We start from the raw sequence: 21,134 nt of genomic DNA, 5'->3' as shown, positions 1-21,134 counted from the left end.
TCTCTTTATAGTTGCTCTAAATGGTCTTGAATGTTTATGAAGGGCTCCAATTAGCTTCCTTAGACAACATGTAAAGTGATTAACCCATAAAGAATCAATATTTTAGAACAATCTGAAAAATATTATTTTTAAATATAACGTGCTGTGCAACTTACGGGATAAATTTTCATTGTGATTAATTGTAATGAAGTCAAACATATTGTATCATGTATTAGTGACACTAAATACTACTATCTAAACGAAATCTACAGTGATTTTAACATATTTTCGAATAGAGCTGATAGTTATGAAAATATACTTCTAAACTTAGCCATTCAAAATATCGTGGAAAGTTTTTCTTAGGCCTTTAATAAAGCCAGATGACGAGAAATACTTCGTTTCAGATTTAGATTTCATTCAACTGTACTCCAGCTTTTAGAACTTTATAAAAGACGTAACCTATTATGTCATTTAAATGAAAAATAAAAGAAGGAACCCAGTTTCAAATTCTATTTCACATTCTAGTTTGTACTACATTTAACTTCTCACAATTTTTTAATCTCCACAAAATCATTCATAAATATGTATAGTCAATTTAGTTAGACTTGCAGCGTTACTTATCCTTTTGTAAGGTCAAAAGTTTATACACAATCTTATCAAACACTTTATGGTAGTTTCAACGCACAAAATACTCAAAGCTCAACACATTATACAGCTTTTAAAATATAAAACCCTTGCTCTGGCAAAGCCCTTTTTTGATTTAAAAGCCGCGCGCATTTTCTCGCTGAAAAGCTTAATTGTTGGCGGGCAATTCAATTATTTGCAAGCAATTTTCTTAGTTTTATTTTCCACGTAACATTTTAGCAAACTTTGGGGATTACATATATATGTACAAATTATTTTTCCTAGGGACAACAAGTTTTAATATATTTTTAAGAAATGTAGTTTTTATAGTTTTATTACGTTTTTAAATTTTTAATGCTGCTTTGGTGGAGCTTTAAGAAATGTTCATGCTTAATGTGTTAATAATAATTATGACATCGCTTATTGTAGACCAGTAACTTTCCTACAAGACTATGAGCTTTGCAATTTAAAATGATGTTTTTCATTTAGTTATAATTCAAAAGAAAAATACAATGATGATAGCTAACGGGAGCAAGTAACTGTTTTTAAAAAGGTTTAAAATGCCTCGACTCTTTAAATCATCCTCGTATTAAGCCTAATTAATTTGAATAGTACGTCATTAAAAAAATATATGCTTAATTTAAACTAATTCACATGAGGTTAGCAGTGTGGCCAACTTTGCTAACATGATTAACTTGATGATAACAGAAACTACGGCAAACAGAAAAGCACACCAATAATTTCAGTTGTAAGCCTTAGCAGCATTTTTCAAGTTCAAAGTCAAGTCTTCGCTTGGACCAGTTTGTGGCGACTGCTGACTTGAACATCAGTGACGGCAAGCGAGACAAAGCGAGCGCTGTATAGCACTGCCAAAGTTAATTGCCGGTGCGCATAACCGTTTAGAGATAAAAATGCTGTTAGATATTTGAAAATTCAAATTCATGGAAGCATTGTTTGAGTATACAAATTGGCAATTGGCAATGTGTATGCTGCGGAAATTTATTGCAAGTTTTTTGCTAATTGCTAACTTATAAGCATGGTAGTTATTTCTGCATGTCGACCCTTGACATCGCAAGGGCAGGAAGAAGATTCTTCCGAAACAGAAAGCAAAGTGTTGAAAAACGAAATTTAACAAAAGTGATCATCAATCAAAACTCCGGGTCAACTCGAACGCATTAAACAAACAACAATGTATTGTTTGTTATTTTTGTAATTTCAAGCGAGCTCGCTAGTATCTTTCCACAAGCTACAAATTAGGTAGATATAATAATTGTGGCCAAGAAGAATAATAAAAGAATTAAAATCGAAAAATATTAAAAAAACAAAAAAAATAAAAAAGGCAACGCGAACGTCAAACGATCATTGTCAAGAACAAGACTGCCGAATGGCGAATAGTTCGCTCGTGGCAATGTAGAACAAATAAAGTCGGTCGTGCGCAACTCGTCAAACAACCGACTGCATAGCAAACGAACGAGCTAACGAAGCTATTAAACGATCAATTAACCACCCCAATGAGACTGAACACATAAATGTGTGTCAGCTTATAGCGCCGCACAATATTTGGAGCCGAAAACGAAACTAAGGCTGACAATTTATTTTGCATGTGTATGTACTGACGTACTTATATAAAATAATTTTTTATATGCATGCGTTGGAACTTGTATGGGTTTGTGGCCATTTTTTGAGCTTTCTTCGGATGTATTATGTATTTCTTCATACATACATAAATACACACAGTTCGTTTGTCTCATCACATCGCACCATCATCTAGCTGATCACATGTATAGCATATGCGTTTGCTTACCCACGGAAGTGTAGATACTTAGTGCCGCGCGACCGTGTCAAAAAGCTCAGTACGTGAATGGTTTTCATGTGAAGCGGTTGCTTGAAAAGTGAAGCGGGGAATACACCGTTTGCACCGTTAGTTTGAAAAAATAGAGCAACCATAGCCATAGTATATGGAGTATGTGTACGATTGTCAACTCGCCTACAAAATCAATCAACGATCAGAGCTTAGAGAGCTGAATTATTTAAATTAAAGCACAGGTGAGGCGTGTAGTATTTTAGAGTGGACTAAAAAGGATGCAAAAGCACCATTTATTTAATATTGAAAGAAGTGTAAATATTAGTGTACGTCATTACAGCAGACAGTGCCAACGCGGCGTATAATCAACATCCTACATGTATGAACAAATAAGAAGATATGTGTTTTTGTGAGAATAATTTAAAGACTGTTGTTGACTTTGCATTAAGTTAAAGTGATTTAAGATTGAGTGTTTTGTTGAAAATAGAAAATAGATAAAAAATTAACTTAACTAAAATTATATGAAATCGTAAGCAACCAGCGCTAAATTATGCATAATATTTTCACTTTACAGCAAATTAACTGGTTTCTTTAACTTGCTAAAACCTTTTTTATTGATTTTGATGACTATTTTTGTGTAAACTTAACCTCCAAAGCACATTTTATAAAATCTTACATATGCTGGTGTATAAATATAAATTTTTTTTTAAGTTTAAAAATAAATAAAGCGAGAAATAAAGAAGGAAGAAAAAGAGTTAATACGTTAAACTTTTATTTCGGCAGCATCGAAACTATAATACCATTCACAAGTGCATTTCTGCAAGCAACAATAGGTAAATTTGAAAATTTAACTGGCCGTAAACGGTTCGCATTCAACGGAAAAATTTGCTACTTGTTGTGATTTGTTGTTTGATATAAATAATCTTCCAATCGAAACAAGCAGCTTCTTGGCGAGAAAAGAACGTATGCAAAATTTCAGATTGATATCTCAAAAACTGAGAGACTAGTTCGCGTATATACAGACAGTTAGGCATTTCTAAATCGACTCAACTTGTCACGCTGATCATTTATGTATTTACACGATAGGATTTCCGACGTTTCTGAGTGCTACAATACAAACATCGTGACAAACTTTATATACTCTGTTCAGTCTATAATATTCACAATTCGAATTATTACTATTAGGAAAATTCTCAGAATCGATTTCGATCATTAATTTCTTTGAAAATGAAAAAAAAAATTCAATTTCCTCCACAAAAACTAAACTTATTCATTATAAAAAAGTTAATAATCATTATCAAACAAATAATTGGTTTTAGAGTTGCTATAAAGTGAGGTTAGCATGATATACAAGTATATATTTTAACGAGATAAAAATCCATTTAAAGAAAATTATACTCCTATAGAGTTACATATTTATTTATCAATTAAATAGAATATAATTTTCCAAACTCTCTTTTCAAAGTTACATCCGTATATAATATTTACGATCTTCCACGAAAACTAAATCAGTTTGAAGTTTGTTAAGCTAGTTAATTTCAGTAAACTACTTATATAAGTCCTAATTTACATAAAAATCATGCAACATTATCTACACATTGTTCCTTCACTTCTTGCTAAGCAATAAATATATAAACTACGTTGCACTTGCGTGGCTTGAAATCCCGGTTGGCAAGTTCTAAACAGAATTTCATCTCTTTAAAATATGCATAACACGCTTTGCCGATTATATAACAGTTACCCATTATTTATAAAAAAATAAACTCGTTCTCGTCTTAAGACTCAGATGTATATTTTTTATAGCAATATTGTGGTGAATGCGCTTGTTTGATTTCAATTGTGGAATATATTTTGACGAATCGTGTTATTTGCTTAAATATCATTTCAGTAAGCTTATGTGATTTGGAATTTTCAAGGAGCAAATATTAAAAAAATTTAATATTTATGCTAAAAATAAATTATAAATAATTAATATGTATGTATATTGAAGTCGCGATTTGTTCAGTATAAAGTTAAAAAACAAAAATTATGGCAACAAATCTTTAAAATATAATATCATAATTTAAAATTAAAATATAGTACCACGGGTTGGGGTAATGTATGTACATTTCAGATTAAATTCTCTTAATTTAATTTCGAAAATATACAAATAACCTGCCATAATATGAAAATTAATATTTTAGAACCCTCTTTTATCAATGTCACTGCTACCATATAAACAAGCAATAAGCTCAGGTAGTTCATTAAAAAATATTCAGTAATCAATTCAGTAAGACTTATTTGACAGCTGAGCAGCCAAGTGGAAATATGTTGACACCCAATGTCTCAGTGACAAATTAGTGTATCTTCAAAGTGTCTAGTGAAATATTTTTTTTTCAATGATTTGTTAAATGTAGCTCTACACTACGATACGGTAATTGTTTAAACCCAGGTGCTGATAGTTTTAAAATAATTTAAAAAAACATAGTTTTAATATAGTGCTCATTTATATTCAAAGTACCATAAAGTAAGTCAAATATATCGGAAATTACCTATCCATTTTATAATAAGGATTACTTCAAACATAAAGTATCGATATTTTTATCATTTAAAATCTATTCTTAAATATCGATATATTTCTTAATAAAGTCTTATTTACCTATTTTGTTATCTAAAAGCTATGAGTTTCAATAAAAATTACTCAACAAACAATTTCTTCATTTAATGAATATACTTTTTTAATGACATATTTTTCAAAAATGTCTATTCAAAATTTTCTAACAAAATGTATCGATACCTAAATCGTTAATTATCGCTACCCTAAACTTGAATTATCGATAACCAAAAAAAAGTTGGTTTTAACTAAACATCGTCCATTAAGAGTACAAATTTCTAAGAATACCATTTAGTACATATTCAAATTCATTCACAGCAGGCAGTAATTCGTGTCATTAAATTAGCTATGATCACCGTGAGTATTGAGCTCAGAGCTTACTTTCAGTGTGTAACAAACTAAGTTGTTTGGTTAAATACTCAACAATCTACAACATACTACAAAAACGTTATGAATTTACTCCCCTAAAAGCAAAAAATATATACATATGTATATGTTATGCTTATATAGAGCTATATTTATTCTTTCAAAATTGCCAACAATTGCCAATGGAGATTGCTAATTGGCAATTGTGTCATAAATACTTCCTATTCGTCAATGTATTTAAACACACCAGCAATAAATCCAAACTTACATTTGTGTATTTTAGTCAAAGTTAAGCCATTAAAACTAAATTCGTCTTCACTTCTATGACAAACTCGAGTAAAATAAGTCCGTAAGCTCATATGTGTATATATGTATGTATGTGATTGTATTAAAGTCACAAATTTATCTTCCATATGTACATACTCGTATATGCATTAGAGTGCTAAACAATTTTTTTGAAATTTGTAGAAATCTAATAATTTTTAAATGGCTGTAAATACGTTTCTTGTAAAGATCAACATACTTTGCCTCAGAGTGTAGTAAAGCTTAAAGACTCAGGTTTAAACCACTTCTCACTAGATCTTACAGCAGTTTGGGCAAATGTGCTAAAAGGCAATAAAAGTAATGAACAAGCATTGTCAAAAAGTCTAAATCGATTTCAAAAGTTTGTGTTAAGCAAATAAAACACGAAACCTAACAATTAAATATTTGTTAAAGTCTCTTTCACACAGCTTTAAGTTTGTTGGTCATTTGAGAATTTGCAGATTTCATTGGCACTTTATGAAGTCAATGACTGTTAGGCCTGAAGCTAGCGGCGCTGACATTGGCAAGGTGTAAAAGCTTAAACAGTTTTTGAAAAATATAAATAACTTACAGCAAATTAAATTGATTATTATAAATTAGAAATACCTTTAAGAAGATTTTTAATATTTTTTTACTTTATTCGAAATTACTTAAATACTACTAAAATGGGGAGAACTGTCTTCTTCTTCTTTTTTAACCTTTTAGGGACTCCAGTGTCAGAAAAATATATGTTAATAACTGTCCTCAAATAAAGTATAATATAAAATTTATAATGTATGTCACATTGTTTTTTTTACTTTCGATTTACTCTTCAAAACTGTTATGTGTTCATTATTTTCTCGAAACAATTTGTATTTGCTCAGTACAATAAATATTATTTGCAATGCTAATTAAAAAGTAGTTCCGCAAAGCGCTTTGGAAATTTCCAATCCGCTTGAGTGAAATTTGAACCTATATTTTTAAAATGCTATTTGAAAGTCATACTCTCTCGGACATATATAAATTATCTATTCATTGACCTATTTCATTTAATTTCATACAGTTTAAGTTAGCAAGCTAATTAATTTAAAATTTTAAATTAAATTGCTGCTTCATATTGACACCTAAACTTATATACATATATATGTGTACGTGAAACTTAATTATTTTTCTGATTTCATACAGAAATTCAAATAGTTATGCACAGGCGATAACTAGAACATGATTCTAGAAAAGTCAATCAATATATAAATAAAATACGTCACTTATTTAAATATTTGTGCACACAATATGGAAGTCCATCCGATATACTCGCCCCCAAGTAGGAAATATAATGTAAGTAAGATTATATCCACACATATTTGATTTGGAAAATCAGTTTAGCAATTAAGTAAGAACATTCAGTTTGATAGCTTACTTCAAGAAATAATAAGAATGTTATTAGTAAATTTTCTAGTTTGGAAAACTCTACTTTAATATATTTATGGACATTATTACCTTTTAATAGCTGTTGTTCCTGCTCAGAACACTAGTATGTCATTATATTTAATATTATATATCTCTTAATCTCATTTTGATTTTATAAACGGTTATGTTTACGAAATCGTAAGAGAGCTGTTTGTAGAGCATTCAATTTCCTACAAAATCTATGAAGCGAGATATTTTTTCAAGTAGTCGGAGGCGAGATTTGAATGTTTCTATCTGATAATATAAAAATAATAAAAAAATAGAAAACTGTAAGGCGCTACAATTAAGAGCTCATACTTGGAGAGGCTTTCTTAGAGGTGTCTACGAACCTCTTTTTCAGAGCATCGAATGAAAAAAAATCTTGACTTTCGACCCACTCTAATATATACATGCAAATAGCTGTCATAGAAACTGAACGATCAAAATCAAGTTATTTTATGGAAAACTTTTTATTTGTCAAGATATCTTCACGAAATTTGGCATGAACTATTGTCTAAGGTAGCGTAAAAATTTTCTAGCAAATTTTTATGGTCAGATAAGTACAAAACTTACCAATCAAAATCTGTTCTTATGTTATGTGGAAACTTTTTTATTTCTAACCTGTTTTTTTGGTTTTTTGTTAACTGAATAAAATTCGATTCTTATTTTTTTATCCCACTTATGGTATACCTCAAAATAATAATGTCTTTGCATACAATATTTTAAAACAAAAGAAATTTAAATTTTTTTTCAAACTAATAAATTTGCACCGAATACAAAAAAAAGGATCTATTACGATTTGATTGACTGAAAATGGCAAAACTAATTACAATATAAGTGCTTTAACTAACTTAATTAATGGTTATTGTAGTGTGGGTACTACTTCTTTTTCATATTATTATATTTTACACTTTTTAGCGTTCGCTTTTGTCTTAACTGAATATGAGGATCTATGTCACATCCCATAATATAAATATGAATTTTAACACGATTTGTTTAATTATTTGTGTAAATATGTAAAGAGGTGTTGACATCTTCCATACGTCATATATACTTGTACACTAATATGAATAAAATGGACACTAGCCAAAAAAGCACCCATAGAAGAACTTAAGATTTATAAGATATAAATAATATGCAACCCATAAATTAAATATAATGATCATAATAATAACGTATTGTATTACCGCACATGTGTATTACAAAATTATACGCACATTTCAAATGAACATAAATAAATACATGCAAACATATACATATATGTTATATATACACATGCTGTGTAGCAGCATCAAAATTTGTATGGTATAATAACAGTAAAAATCACATACAATGGACATAAGCAAGCGAACAGGTGTAGTTGCAACAAAGTGACAAATATACACAACTATTATTATTTTCTTTTCTTTTGCCCACTTTTTAACATACATACATACGTACAACACACATGCACTTAAACCGCTATTTGTTTTCACCATTCGGCTTTGTAAGTTAAGCACCACTCGAATATATTCAACTTTGCCTCGGCGTCGAGTGTAATTGCTGAACTATTTCAGCCAGCTGTAGGCCAACATTTTGACCGTGATTTTGATTATTTCTCATTTCTGACACATTTTCTTTTTATGCAATTGCAAATAAATTTCTAAAGATGATGTGCATATATGAATACATTGACATTTACATTAGTGTAGGTGCATATGTATATGTAAATCTCCTCATGTGCTCGTATTACTCAGCTAAAAGAAAAAAATAATACATAAAGGCGGGGCAGATATTTTAAAATATAATAAAAAGCAAAATGTCTCTTAAGAAAGCATATGTATATGTAAGGGACTATTAGTAAGGGACTATAATTTTACTGAGATCAAATTTAAATAATTTGGTATTTTTTGTCATTACAATTTTTTTTAATAAAATTTTTTTCGGCCCAATTTGAGCTATTTTTAAAAGTTAATATTTGATTTGTAAGGTATGATGGTAATTTTTTTTTAATGTAAATAAAATATTAAGAGAATCGCGCTTATACATATTATATAATATATAAAAATAAAGTCAGAAATTCGAAAGGCTTGTTAAACAAATTAAAAAATTTCAAAATCTTGTACTTCGAGACTTAAAGGTTCGTACTGTCACGTTAACAGAGCGCTTCTAGACTGATTATATTCTGATCTAATCTTCAAAACATACCATATTAATAAGAAATGGATTTCCCAATAATAGGTACAACAAGCCTTTAATACTCGAAGAACAAAATTTCTGGAAATTATTAGAACGTGAATAAAAAGTAGCCGCGTTTCTTGTCGAATTTCATGAACCAAATTTAGTGCGAATACACGATAACCTCATAAACAATATTACTAGACCTATAGGGATTCATAGATTACATCACTTTCTCATGAAAGTTCCAGATGAGAATAGTTGTGTTCGTATACAGTTACAAAAGTAGAATTAAATTGACACTATATAAAACTTTAACTACCACTAGCTGTGGTTGTTCTAGCTGTAGAAATTCTTACGTATCCGAATAAAAATCCGGATTCGTTTTGATTATGTAAACCCAACTATCATCGAAATATAGCTATTAACACTAGTATTTTCGAGATGTCCCCTTGAAATGTTGATGTTTAAGGTATAAATGTTAGCAACAAGCGTATAATTTGTTGACTTCGAGTGTTTATTGAGCAATTTTGGATTAAAAACAAAAAAAAAAGGTTAACTTCGGTTGGTTTACTTGTACATGGCATTATTTGAAGATATATATATTGAAACATTTTTCCATACAAGCACTTGATACCGATAGTTCAGTTTGTATGGCAACTATATGCTTTAGGGGTTCGATAAATGAGCAGCTTTTTGGAAGGAAAAGGATATGTGAAAAATTTCAGATCGATATCTAAAAAACTGAGGACTTGTTTGCGTACTTGTATATACAGATGCAAACACAGACAGATGGACAAACAGACGGACATGGCTATATCATTTACAATATGTATATATTTTATAGGGTCTTTGACGTTTCCCTTTGGATGTTATAAACTTAATTGCAAATAAGGCAGGACATAAAAATCGAAATACATATGTGTTGTATCTTCAGTTAAAAATGAAACTTAAACAAACAAATATATGATATATGTTCATATAAAACGAGTTAAAATGATTTAAAATTTTTAAATTTTCAGATACACAGTGACTTTCAAAAAAGCAAAGTAAACCGTTACATTTAAAAAAGTTTTGTCCAAAACTGCTCAGCTGAACTGAAATAATCAAACAATCGGCAGCAATACAAGCGGTGCATTGGTTTTTTCAGCACAAAATTTCAATAATCGAAAACAAATTGTAACACAAATTTCATAATAAACAATACGTAAAAAATGGCGGATATGAACGCAACCGACAGTGACGTATGGAAATTCCTATTCGTCGAATTAGCTGGTAAGTAAAACAAATAAGCATAAAGACAAATGATAATCTCCTAATCTCGTAATTAAAACAACTTGTTCACACATTAATACGTTAATATATATAATTATTATAAATAGTTCAGCTTAACAACATTTTATGAAGCACTTCACCGAATTTAATGAACATTGATTGGAAATAGTTTCATTTTATAATCGACATTAACGGCAATTCACTTCCACAATCTTTATTTGTGGCAACAATAAAATATTTTGACAATACTTCAAATAACAACAATACTCTTTACTTCCTCAACAGATGCACGTACAAATGATTGGTTTCTAATTAAATCGCCGGTGCCGATATTCTCAATTGTTGCGCTTTATTTGTACTTTGTGCTTTCTTGGGGCCCGCGTTACATGCGCGATCGCAAGCCATTCAAATTGGAAAATACTTTGATCGTGTACAATTTCATACAAGTATTGGTCAGCGCATGGATGGTCTATGAGGTAGGTACTACCAAATATTTAAGTTATTTTGTTGATTTTTCTTTATTTCTGTTATATTTATTTGAAGTTGAAAAAACAATACAAATACACATATTGCAATGCAAATTGTAGCAGCGGTTTTAGGTTTAAATTGTGAAAACAAGTTTGGATAACAAATTTTTAAAAGCAAAGATAATTAGCCATTTATTGGTTTGATATAATTCAGAAATTTGTTGGGATTGAATTTTGACATGCAAAATGCCTTTTTCAATAGGGCTTTTACGACATACAATGTAATTTCCGCATTTGCTTTGAGCTTATGACTAAAGAAGTAAGGGAGGCCTAAGTTCGGGTGAAACCGAACATTTTATACTCTCGCAACTTGCAAGGATCAAAGCCGGCCTTCAAGTGTTGTCAAAATTTTGTATTACAAAATGTAGCGAAAGGGTTCAACTTCATTGTTCGACGAAATCGTGAATGGATTAAAATCAAATTTGGTATCATACTTGTATTAACTTATTTTGAAGGTCATAGATTCACGTCCGCGAAAATTAATTCGTTATCAAATGAGATAAAACTTAACCAAAGAGCCTATATTTAATATATTGAATTTATGTGAAATACGTCAACTAAAGCATCGAAATTCTTTATATTAGGATATAAGGGTTAAGACCAACACCGTTTTCATTTATATTGAGCCCCAAACTATTATTATAATTCACACAAGTTGACCAATTTAAACAGTTGGTTTAAAGTCAGCTGAAAAGTCGAAAATCATTATATAGGTTATATTGAGGACAGCGAAATAGAAGGGATGATTGCATTAATTTTTGACATTGTTCAGGTATACTTGAGAACTCATTTTAAATAGAATAGGAAACTAACTCCCACATTAGCCGATATATGTGGCATAAAGTCAACTGGCAGTTCAAAAATCTTTACATTAGGTATATGGAGGCTAAAGGAAGTATTGACCCAATTCAACCCATTTTTGACACAAAGGCATATTATTATAAAAGAAAAATTTTCCTCGAATTATTATCAAAGAAAAATTTTCCTCGAATTTTAATAATATTATATATCGCTTAGATTGACTGATATTTTTGGCAAAATGTACGCCGATTTTAAAAATTTTTAGAATCGAGATGGCATATCTCAAAGAAACTATTTGTGCAAAGTTTTATCTGAATATATTGATTGGTGCTTGATTTGTATACTGGAAAGTAAAAGAATTATATGGAATTTAAAATTGTGCTATTTGAGAAGTAGGCGAGGTTGTAGGCCGATGGCGCCCTAGGATCAACAGGATGAGTTATGTACCAAATTCATAAATTTCAATTGTTTTTACATATTATTAATTGTTTTGAGCAGGGAATTATTTTAGTTAAAATTAATAATAACGTCTTTTGACGTGAGAACTTTCGATTCAAAATTAGGGTTTTTTTCATATTAAGTCAATATAATTTTTAATTTTAAGTTAAATCAAAAGGAAATAAAGAATGCTTGGGAAGTAAAAATGTTTACTTACACAAAATGTGAAAGAAAAAAAAATTGGGTTAATGATAAAGATAAAAAATAACAGAATTTTTAGTTTTTCACAAAAAGTTTGAGTTTATGTGAAGATGGGGTAAATAAAAAAGTTTTAGGGCTTTTTATTACTTATGACATTGCCATATAACTTTTTTTCATAGAACCCATAATTCCTTTTTCAGTAGGTTTCAATGAACTGCGTAAATTTTGTGGATTATTCCATTGGCTTTATAAGAAATTGAATTAAGTTTTTTATTTTTATTTATCAAAATCTGTCTTGCATTTCTATTTCTTAAAATTTTCTTAGTTTTCTATTTTAATAAAAGGTGTTTCAATCAAATTAATAATTTCAAAATAAGTTATTTTTTACAAAAAATAAATGTTTGAATATTTTTTCAACTGAAATAAAAAGCTCTTATCTTTTTACAATCAAAAACATTTGTAAATATTTCGAAAAAATCTGAGACGTATCTGATTAAATAAATTTCTTTTTATAAAAGCAAATTGAAATCATCAATGACCGTTATTTAAAAAAAAAACAAAAATAAAACCTTAATTTCGGTTGCACCGGAACTATAATATCCCTCACAAATACAAAAGATTCCTTAAAAGAATTTGATTTCGATCGTTCAGCTTGAATGACAGCTATATGCTATAGTGATCCGATCCAAACAGAGCGGAGATTCCATTATTGCCTTAGCCAATGATCCATTCCAAATTTTGAGAAGATACCTCGTCAAATGAAAAAGTTTCCCATACAAGTACTTGATTCCGATTGTCAGTTTGTATGGCAGCTATATGCTATGGTGGTCCGATATCGGCCGTTCCGACAAATGAGCAGCTTCTTAGTGGGAAAAGGGGAGGGACTAGTTCGTATATAAACAGACAGACAAATAGACGGACATGGCTAAATCAACTCAGCTCATCATCCTGTTACATTTATAGAGTCTCCGACGTTTCCTTCTGGGTGTTACAAACTTCATGGCAAACTTTATATACCCTGTTCAGGGTATAAAAATAACACAAAATCCAGTTTTTTAATTATTGGAATTGATGAGACACCAAACAGCCTATAAGTACACAACAACATATAAAAATGGGCTAATGCATATTTACAACTGTTTCTTAATAAAAATTGCCGAATTTACAAAAGAATGTTCAAATATGGAAACAGGTTTTTGGACTAGTTCTAAATTAGACAAGCATTCTAAATCGAGACAAGCATTTTATTTACATATTTAAACCAACATGGTCAATGGGTCAATCACTTTGTTGAAAACAACACAGTTGAAAAGGTATTCACCATGCCATATTAAGTGGAAGTGACGCGTCTTTTCAATTTCAATTTACATATATAAGTTTGTCTTTGCGAAACTTGGGGTAGTCCCGAAATTTTTAGATAATTCAGCATAAACTTAGTAAACCATCATAAAAATAATATTTTTGAAATGTTATGTGAAAATATTTCTTTAAAGCTATCTTTTAACTAATTTCGGAAACGTTTCTTGTCTTTGAATTCCAATTTTTTGGAGTCTTTCTTCATTTCTAATCACTTACAAAAAACATTATGCAATACTTGGACATAATTTGTCAATAATAGGATTTCTTCAGAATTAAGGAAAAATAGTGATTCTTCTTATTTTAGTTTTGATTTCAAATCAAAAAGAAGATGAAGCAAGGAAACAGTGCAGTATAAAATACGAAACGAGTTTTAGAGAAAGATTTAAAGATTTTAAATAGTAAATCTGGGTATCAAATCATAAATATTGGTTTGGAAATTTGTTTTAAAATGTATCCCTCGAAATAATATAATGTCATATTTTTTACTTATATTTCATGGCTACAGCGCTTTTTTATTTAGTTATAAAGATCTTATATCTCATAGTTAAATGTATTTTAAATTAGCCCAAAGCTAAATGTATTCCAATAAAATATATATCGAATTGAAATCATTATTAACATAGTTTGGTCAGTCATTGCAAAGATATATAAAAACTAAGACTTGTTGCAGATTTTCCTTTATGTGCCCCCTAGAAATATATCAAATGAGTTGACTTCAAAGTTTCAGTATCATACAAACTTCCATTTAAAATTTCGGCTTGAAACTATCGTTTCCAAAATAAATGCAAGGTGTCTCAGGTGCATATTCTCGTTCTTCGTTTTCGGGATCCCTTGATATTATATTTCTTCTGAACCAAGATTGATTGTTTCACTATTTCTCGGCATTTCTCTATAAATGTAAAGCTTATAAAAAAATGTAGAAGGTGTCATGAATATAGATATTATTGATTTGACGTTCGAAACAGAGATTATATTGGATTTGGGTGTTCGGTTTTGTTATCAGAAACAAATCAAGAGGATAGTCGCTGACAGTTTAGAAAATAATTTATATTATTTTTACGATTTAATTTATTTTTATTTCTATAAGGGAAAACATATGAATAAAACACAAAATGTCATAAAAATAATGAGTTTATGGGACAAAATCCAGATATTTTAGGAGGATTGACAAAACGTTATAAACGTAATTTAACACCCAAATGCGTCTTTATTCAGTCGGTAATATGATATTAATCTGTAAAGTAAGCATGCTTATAAGGCTAAAATGTTTGGTTCCGTTTATTCGACATTTAAAGCCTGTATAAGTTTTACGATATAAGCATCCCGCTTAAGTGTATTCCCCGGTTAATAGCACCAAAAATTTTGGTCCAACTTTTTAGTTTCCTTGTTGAAAATTCCCATATAAGCACGAGCACAAAAATTTTGTATGGAAACAAAATTTAAATGTTTACTGGTAAAAAATGAGGAAAACGGTTGGCCTCAAGGGCCATCTCTGCAACTTCCCTCTAATTTCATACGTCAACGTTCAAATTTCGCTTTTTTCACTGCTTTTGAGCTCGAAGAGTTTAATGGGAGTTTAATATAACACTATTTCCCAAATTTCTCAAAGACTAATCAATTTTGGTGATTTCTCGCAAGTAAATCAACCGATTTTAACCCGGTTTGCGACAAACGATGTGTTTTTGGTGTCGATCGGTCAAGTCGTTTGGAAGAAATTCGAAAAAAAACGATTTTTCAAATTTTCTCAAAAATAAAATATTTCTCGAAATCTACTAGTCCGATTGGGTCCAATCTTACACGAAATGCAAGTTCAAATCGGTTGAGCCGTTTAAAAGTTATATGAGGTTTAGATACATCCACACACACACACATACATCCACACATACATACGATACTTCGATACGGACATCATCGTAGAAATGTTTCGGGGAAGCTTCCTCGACCCTCAGACCGTCGAGATCTGTTGAAAACTCGATTTTTGCAAAATGGGGTGAAACCAATAACTTCCCGATTTTTAGAAAGTTTTAAATTTTCTAAGCGATAAGTTAAAAAAAAAAAAACAAAAAAACTTTAACTGCTGTTGCACCGAAGCTATAATACCCTTCACAAATACAAAAGCTTCCTTACAAGAGCTTTATTCCGATCTAATTTCGTGATAACTCGTCTAATAAAAATGTTTTCCATGCAAGCACTTTATTCTGATCGTTCAGTTAATTTGTCTGCTATATGCTATAGTCATCCGATTTATACAATTTCTTTGGAGATTGCATCATGAATGAGTTTTCCATACAAGCCCTTGGTTCCGACCGTTTAGTTTGTATGGCAGCTATATGCTATAGTGATCGGATCTAAAAATTTCTTTGGAGATTACATTGTTGCTTTAGGAAATAACTTTTCCAAATTTCTTCAAATAAAAAAGTTTCCAATACAAGCACTCCACTCCGATTGTTCTTCTTAGTTAGAAAAGGATAGTTGCGAAATTTCAGGTCGATAACTTAAAAACTGCTAGTCCCTCAGTTTTTTGTATATATACTATATATGCGGACATAGCTAAATCAACTCAGCTCATTATGGTGATCATTTATATATATATTTTATAGGGTCTCCGACGTTTCCTTCTGGGTGTTACAAACTTTATATGCCCTGCTCAAGGTATAAAAAATAGTTATAGCACACTGGCATCACTCTTTCTAAACTGTAATCAATAAGGAAACTGATTATTTCAGATGGCACATCTTTATTTATAAATACTATTAAAAGACATAAAGAGTAAACGAGCCACTTTAAGCAAATTCCACTGAATTAGAAACTACGGACAAAAACAAAGTTTGCATTAAGTACAAGTTTTCGCGCGACACTATAGATAGAATAATTCGCGAAAAGGAAAGTTTGTCAGCAAAGACCATTTCAGCAAATTTGAAAAGAAAACGCAATCGATGCAGCAATTCAATGGAAATTGATCGTGCTATAACCATATAGTTTAACCAAATACGGCCATCGGGCGCTGTAATATCTGGAAATTTTTCACGCATCAAGTGGATTACTGTAATCTCTTAATACTTTCCTTTTTATTTCTTCGATGCTTTTTTCTTCCAATAAAATAAAAGCTAAAATAGCGTATCTCATTGTAAACTTTAATAAACTTTATTCAGTATTTTAAATTTATCAAACACTTCCAAATTTATACATTTGCAAGTTTCGTCACATTGGTAGACAGCAGATTCGAAAATATTGGTCTTGCGTATATAATATATAAAAAGACAAAGTCCAATCAGATTCGTTGACACCATTTAAAATTTCTTTCCTTATTCACACCTAGGGCTGCGTTGCATGGCGAAATTACAATTGGCGTTGTCAGCCGGTGGATCGCTCGTTCAGTCCACAGGCCGTGAGGGTAAGTTAAATATCAGCAATTTTCACAAACTACAACATTTTCCACTTTTTTCACAATTTTCTAAAATTATCCAACTTTTTCTTCTTTTGTTTATCGTCTGCACAGGAAGCGCGAGGCGTCTACGTCTACTATTTGGCGAAAATCAGCGAATTATTGGATACCGTCTTCTTTGTGTTGCGTAAAAATGAACGTCAAGTCACATTTCTGCATGTCTATCATCATTCCGTTATGCCATTGATCTCATGGGGCACCACCAAGTATTATCCCGGCGGCCATGGCACCTTCATCGGTTGGATCAACTCATTTGTGCACATCGTTATGTACACCTACTACTTCTTATCGGCATTCGGTCCAAAAATGCAAAAGTATTTGTGGTGGAAATCGCACATTACCACACTACAAATGGTGAGTATCAATTATGTAATTAGTGAGTAATTGTACGCCCCTATGCATGAACCATAAACAGGTTATTTGACATTGAATCGGTCGTATGTCCCTTTTCGTGCTGCGTTATATATGTAATTGAAAGTGAAGATGCTAAGTGGCAGCACAGACTGTTAATAACAAAAATAAAATGAATTCGTAAGTTATTTATTCAATGCAAATTTATAAAGCCATTCTTGGTGAACTCGAAAACTCTACTCTATTTCATATTGAGGTGCTAATAGCACAATTAACACTTATTAGTATCCAATTTACACTAAATTGCGAGCATTTCTATATATTTATACCCTGAACAGGGTATGATATGTATATACACACATATATATATGATCAGCGTATATATATATATCTATAAATGACCGTCTATGCCTATCCGTCTGTATATATGTAAAATAGACCCATAGTTTTTGAGATATCGATCAGAAATTGTGCACATGTCCTTTTCTACGCAAGAAGCTGTACATTTGTCGGAACCGCTGATAATATAATTATAGCATATGGCTGCCATGCAAATTGACCGATCCAAGATCAAGATCAAATCCATGGATTATTATTCAAGGCAACGGTACAATCTCCCATGAAATTGTTTCGGCCGAACGAGTATGACATATTACTGTCTTACAAACTGATCGATATAAGTGTAATTAAAATCTGTTTATATTCTTTTTTGATATAAAAAAAATATTCCTGTGAAGGGTATTATAGCTTCGGTTAACCCAAATTTAACAGTTTTTGGTTTTAATTTTTTTCTACCCCCTTTTTTCCTCAGGTTCAATTCTGCATGGTCTTCATTCACCAAACTCAGCTGCTTTACACCGACTGCGGTTATCCCAGATGGAGTGTTTGTTTCACCTTGCCCAACGCCATTTTCTTCTACTACCTCTTCAATGATTTCTACCAGAAATCATACAAAAAGAAACAACAAGCACAAGCAGATGCCCTAAGCGCCAAATGCGCGGCCGCAGCTGCAGCCAACGATAACAACAACGATGTAAGTGCCAAGAATCTGAATGGTGTACCGGAAATTACGGAGAACACGGCACAAGCGAAAAAGAATCTGTAAAACTCGGCGGTACTAAATTTGTCAGTTAGAAGTCTCAAAACATTTTAGTAAAACCAAAATGACCGCTGTGTCGACGCCGCTCCTGCCAGGCTGTCAGCCACCTCTCTATCTCAGTTGTATAAATGGTATTATTTTTAAGCACAATCAAATTATTCCTTTCTTGCCTTTTTTGTTGCTGTAAGTACCTTTATATGTAGGTATGTATTTATATATATTGTGTTTGGGGGTTTTAGCTCTAAGTTCTTAGTAGTTATGTAAGCGTCATTTAAACAGGTTAGTTTTAATTGATTTATGTACATATTCACAGCAAGGATTCTGAGCAAAATAAGTAACAGATTTATTGTATATTCTAACTATACAATTTATTATTTCTAAGTCAAACTGAGTCATTTGGAAGTCTTGTTGAAATTTGTACGTACAATGCCAGTAATTTGCTTAGGAAAATTCATAATGAATTTTCTTCACTCCAGCAAATATGAAGTCAATATCGCGCTTGTACCTTAAGTTAAGGCAAAACAAATATAATAAAATATTGTAAGAATATTGTTTAAATATCATAAGAAATTCTATGCATATGTATGTTTTTAGTTCTATGTAATATTATATAGATATTAAGTCATATGCGGAAATAAAATTACTTTGTATATAACGATATTTGTATGCATTTTTCTTTTATTGCTGATCTGAGAATTTCAATGAAAACAAATTTTTCAGCAAAACTCTATTGTTTTCATTCATAATGAGTGCCACTGAAAATGAGATAATATCAAAGTGATCTTTAAAGTTTTAATTTTCGGTGATTTTTTTCCAGCGAGAATTTCTTGAAGTCTGACAACTGGAAAATGTTTGAAACCCAATTTGGATATAAGCTCGCCCGACTTTCAAGTTCGCACACCAAAATATTGATGAACGTTTTGTCCATCACAGTCTTAAATATTGTTAGAATGTCAGTTATCACGATCAGACTAATTTTTCGGTCTGTCAAGGTATCGTTTTGTATCACCGGAATTTGTTTCTTTATACTCGTATTCTGTCTTCTTCACAGCTCCAGTGTGAAATTTAGAATTTTTTGTTTGCATATTTCGATAGCCATAGCTTTAAAATCAAGGTCTTGTACGGAACATTTTTGTGTTACTCGAAGAAAAATCATTTGATCACTTTGACTTTTTCAGCTTATTTTTTTCAAAGTTTTCCATTTGTTTCCATTAGGTGTGTTTTTCATAATACTATACCTCTAAAACCAAATATTACTAAGAGCCCTAAAACAAACGAAAACTTTCGAAAGGTCGGACTGGTATGTTATATCATAATCCCCATAGCAATAATATGTTAGGTGCAACAGACTTCGTCAGTTCAATGAAGACATGCTATCAATTACTTTACTCAAATTTTCATGGGCTAATTAAAGTTCTCTATATATGCAGTTAATGATTTTCCGGTTCTCCCAATGCATAACTCATAATCTAAAGAGGTGTGACCAAAAATTTCCTAAGACAGCCATTTTTGCAAGGTTAATATGAGGGCAAAGAATGCTGTTGACCTATCACTTGTTAATGAAGGCTTGACAACTTTTCTTAAAACAATAACATAACAGTTACCTGAAATCTTAAGCAAAGAATGAAGAAGATGGTACGACCCAAAAACAATGACTGTTGCCGGAAATTGGATATGCACTTGAAGATCATGCAAAACATCGGTCATTTAAACTTGTCTTTAACGTTCTTTTTTTTAATAATATCACATTTTTCCGTGTACTAAATATGGTTTTTGTTCACTCGGACATTAACTAGTCTCTTCGGCTCTACTATAGCTTATAGCGCATATCTTCAAAAAAAAACACAACGAACAGTACATATATGCAGGGCCCAGGGTTAAAAAGGTGGGATAACCTCCACACAGGAATTTCTTTTGTATGATTTTGAAAATCAATAATGAATAAACCAGTTCATACATACACTTTCAGTAAAAAAAAATTTCAGATTATACCTGAATATATGAATATAGGGATAGCAAGACTTGACAGTTAATAGGAAAACAGAAACATCTCCTTAAAACATTTATTTATCGATCTAATTAATGAAATAATAGTTCTTTTAAAACGGTCAATATTTAATTATTTGAAACTGGCAGCGAATGCGTTGATAATAGTGGGGATATCCTACTTTTTGGCAAATTTTGCCTGTAGACACAGTGTAGCTAGTTCTGAAATCTTGCTCAGAATTTTTGATCCCTGACAAAACACTAAACGAACGTTCACCCCTTGAAACAGAAACGGGTAGAGTGCAAAATATTCTTAAAGCGTTGCATCGCAAATGTGTCTAAGGTGAATAGCTTTATTGGACAATTTATTAGAAATATCAACGGAATACTTTTTTGAAAAA

At 30.9% G+C, this 21,134-nt stretch overlaps 1 protein-coding gene across 1 annotated transcript; it reads left to right on the top strand.

Moving 5' to 3' along the window:
- Nucleotides 1-2,421: 2,421 nt before the first annotated feature.
- Nucleotides 2,422-19,407, top strand: sit (stuck in traffic). The gene is made up of 6 exons (XM_014234961.3): nucleotides 2,422-2,649; nucleotides 10,274-10,526; nucleotides 10,812-11,002; nucleotides 17,172-17,246; nucleotides 17,352-17,651; nucleotides 18,460-19,407. The coding sequence occupies exons 2-6, from the start codon at nucleotides 10,466-10,468 to the stop codon at nucleotides 18,751-18,753; spliced, it is 921 nt and encodes a 306-aa protein (XP_014090436.1). The 5' UTR covers nucleotides 2,422-2,649; nucleotides 10,274-10,465; the 3' UTR covers nucleotides 18,754-19,407.
- The last annotated feature ends 1,727 nt before the right edge of the window (nucleotides 19,408-21,134 follow it).

The sequence above is a fragment of the Bactrocera oleae genome, chromosome 2 (assembly GCF_042242935.1).
Source record: "Bactrocera oleae isolate idBacOlea1 chromosome 2, idBacOlea1, whole genome shotgun sequence".
NCBI lineage: Eukaryota > Metazoa > Arthropoda > Insecta > Diptera > Tephritidae > Bactrocera > Bactrocera oleae.
This window is presented reverse-complemented; position numbering and strand designations above follow the sequence as displayed.

Coding starts and splice junctions, on each gene's coding strand:
- sit (XM_014234961.3), top strand. CDS start 10,466: ATGGCGGATATGAACGCAACCGACAGTGACGTATGGAAATTCCTATTC. Junction 10,527..10,811: donor CCTATTCGTCGAATTAGCTG/GTAAGTAAAACA, acceptor CTTCCTCAACAG/ATGCACGTACAAATGATTGG. Junction 17,652..18,459: donor ACATTACCACACTACAAATG/GTGAGTATCAAT, acceptor TTTTTTCCTCAG/GTTCAATTCTGCATGGTCTT.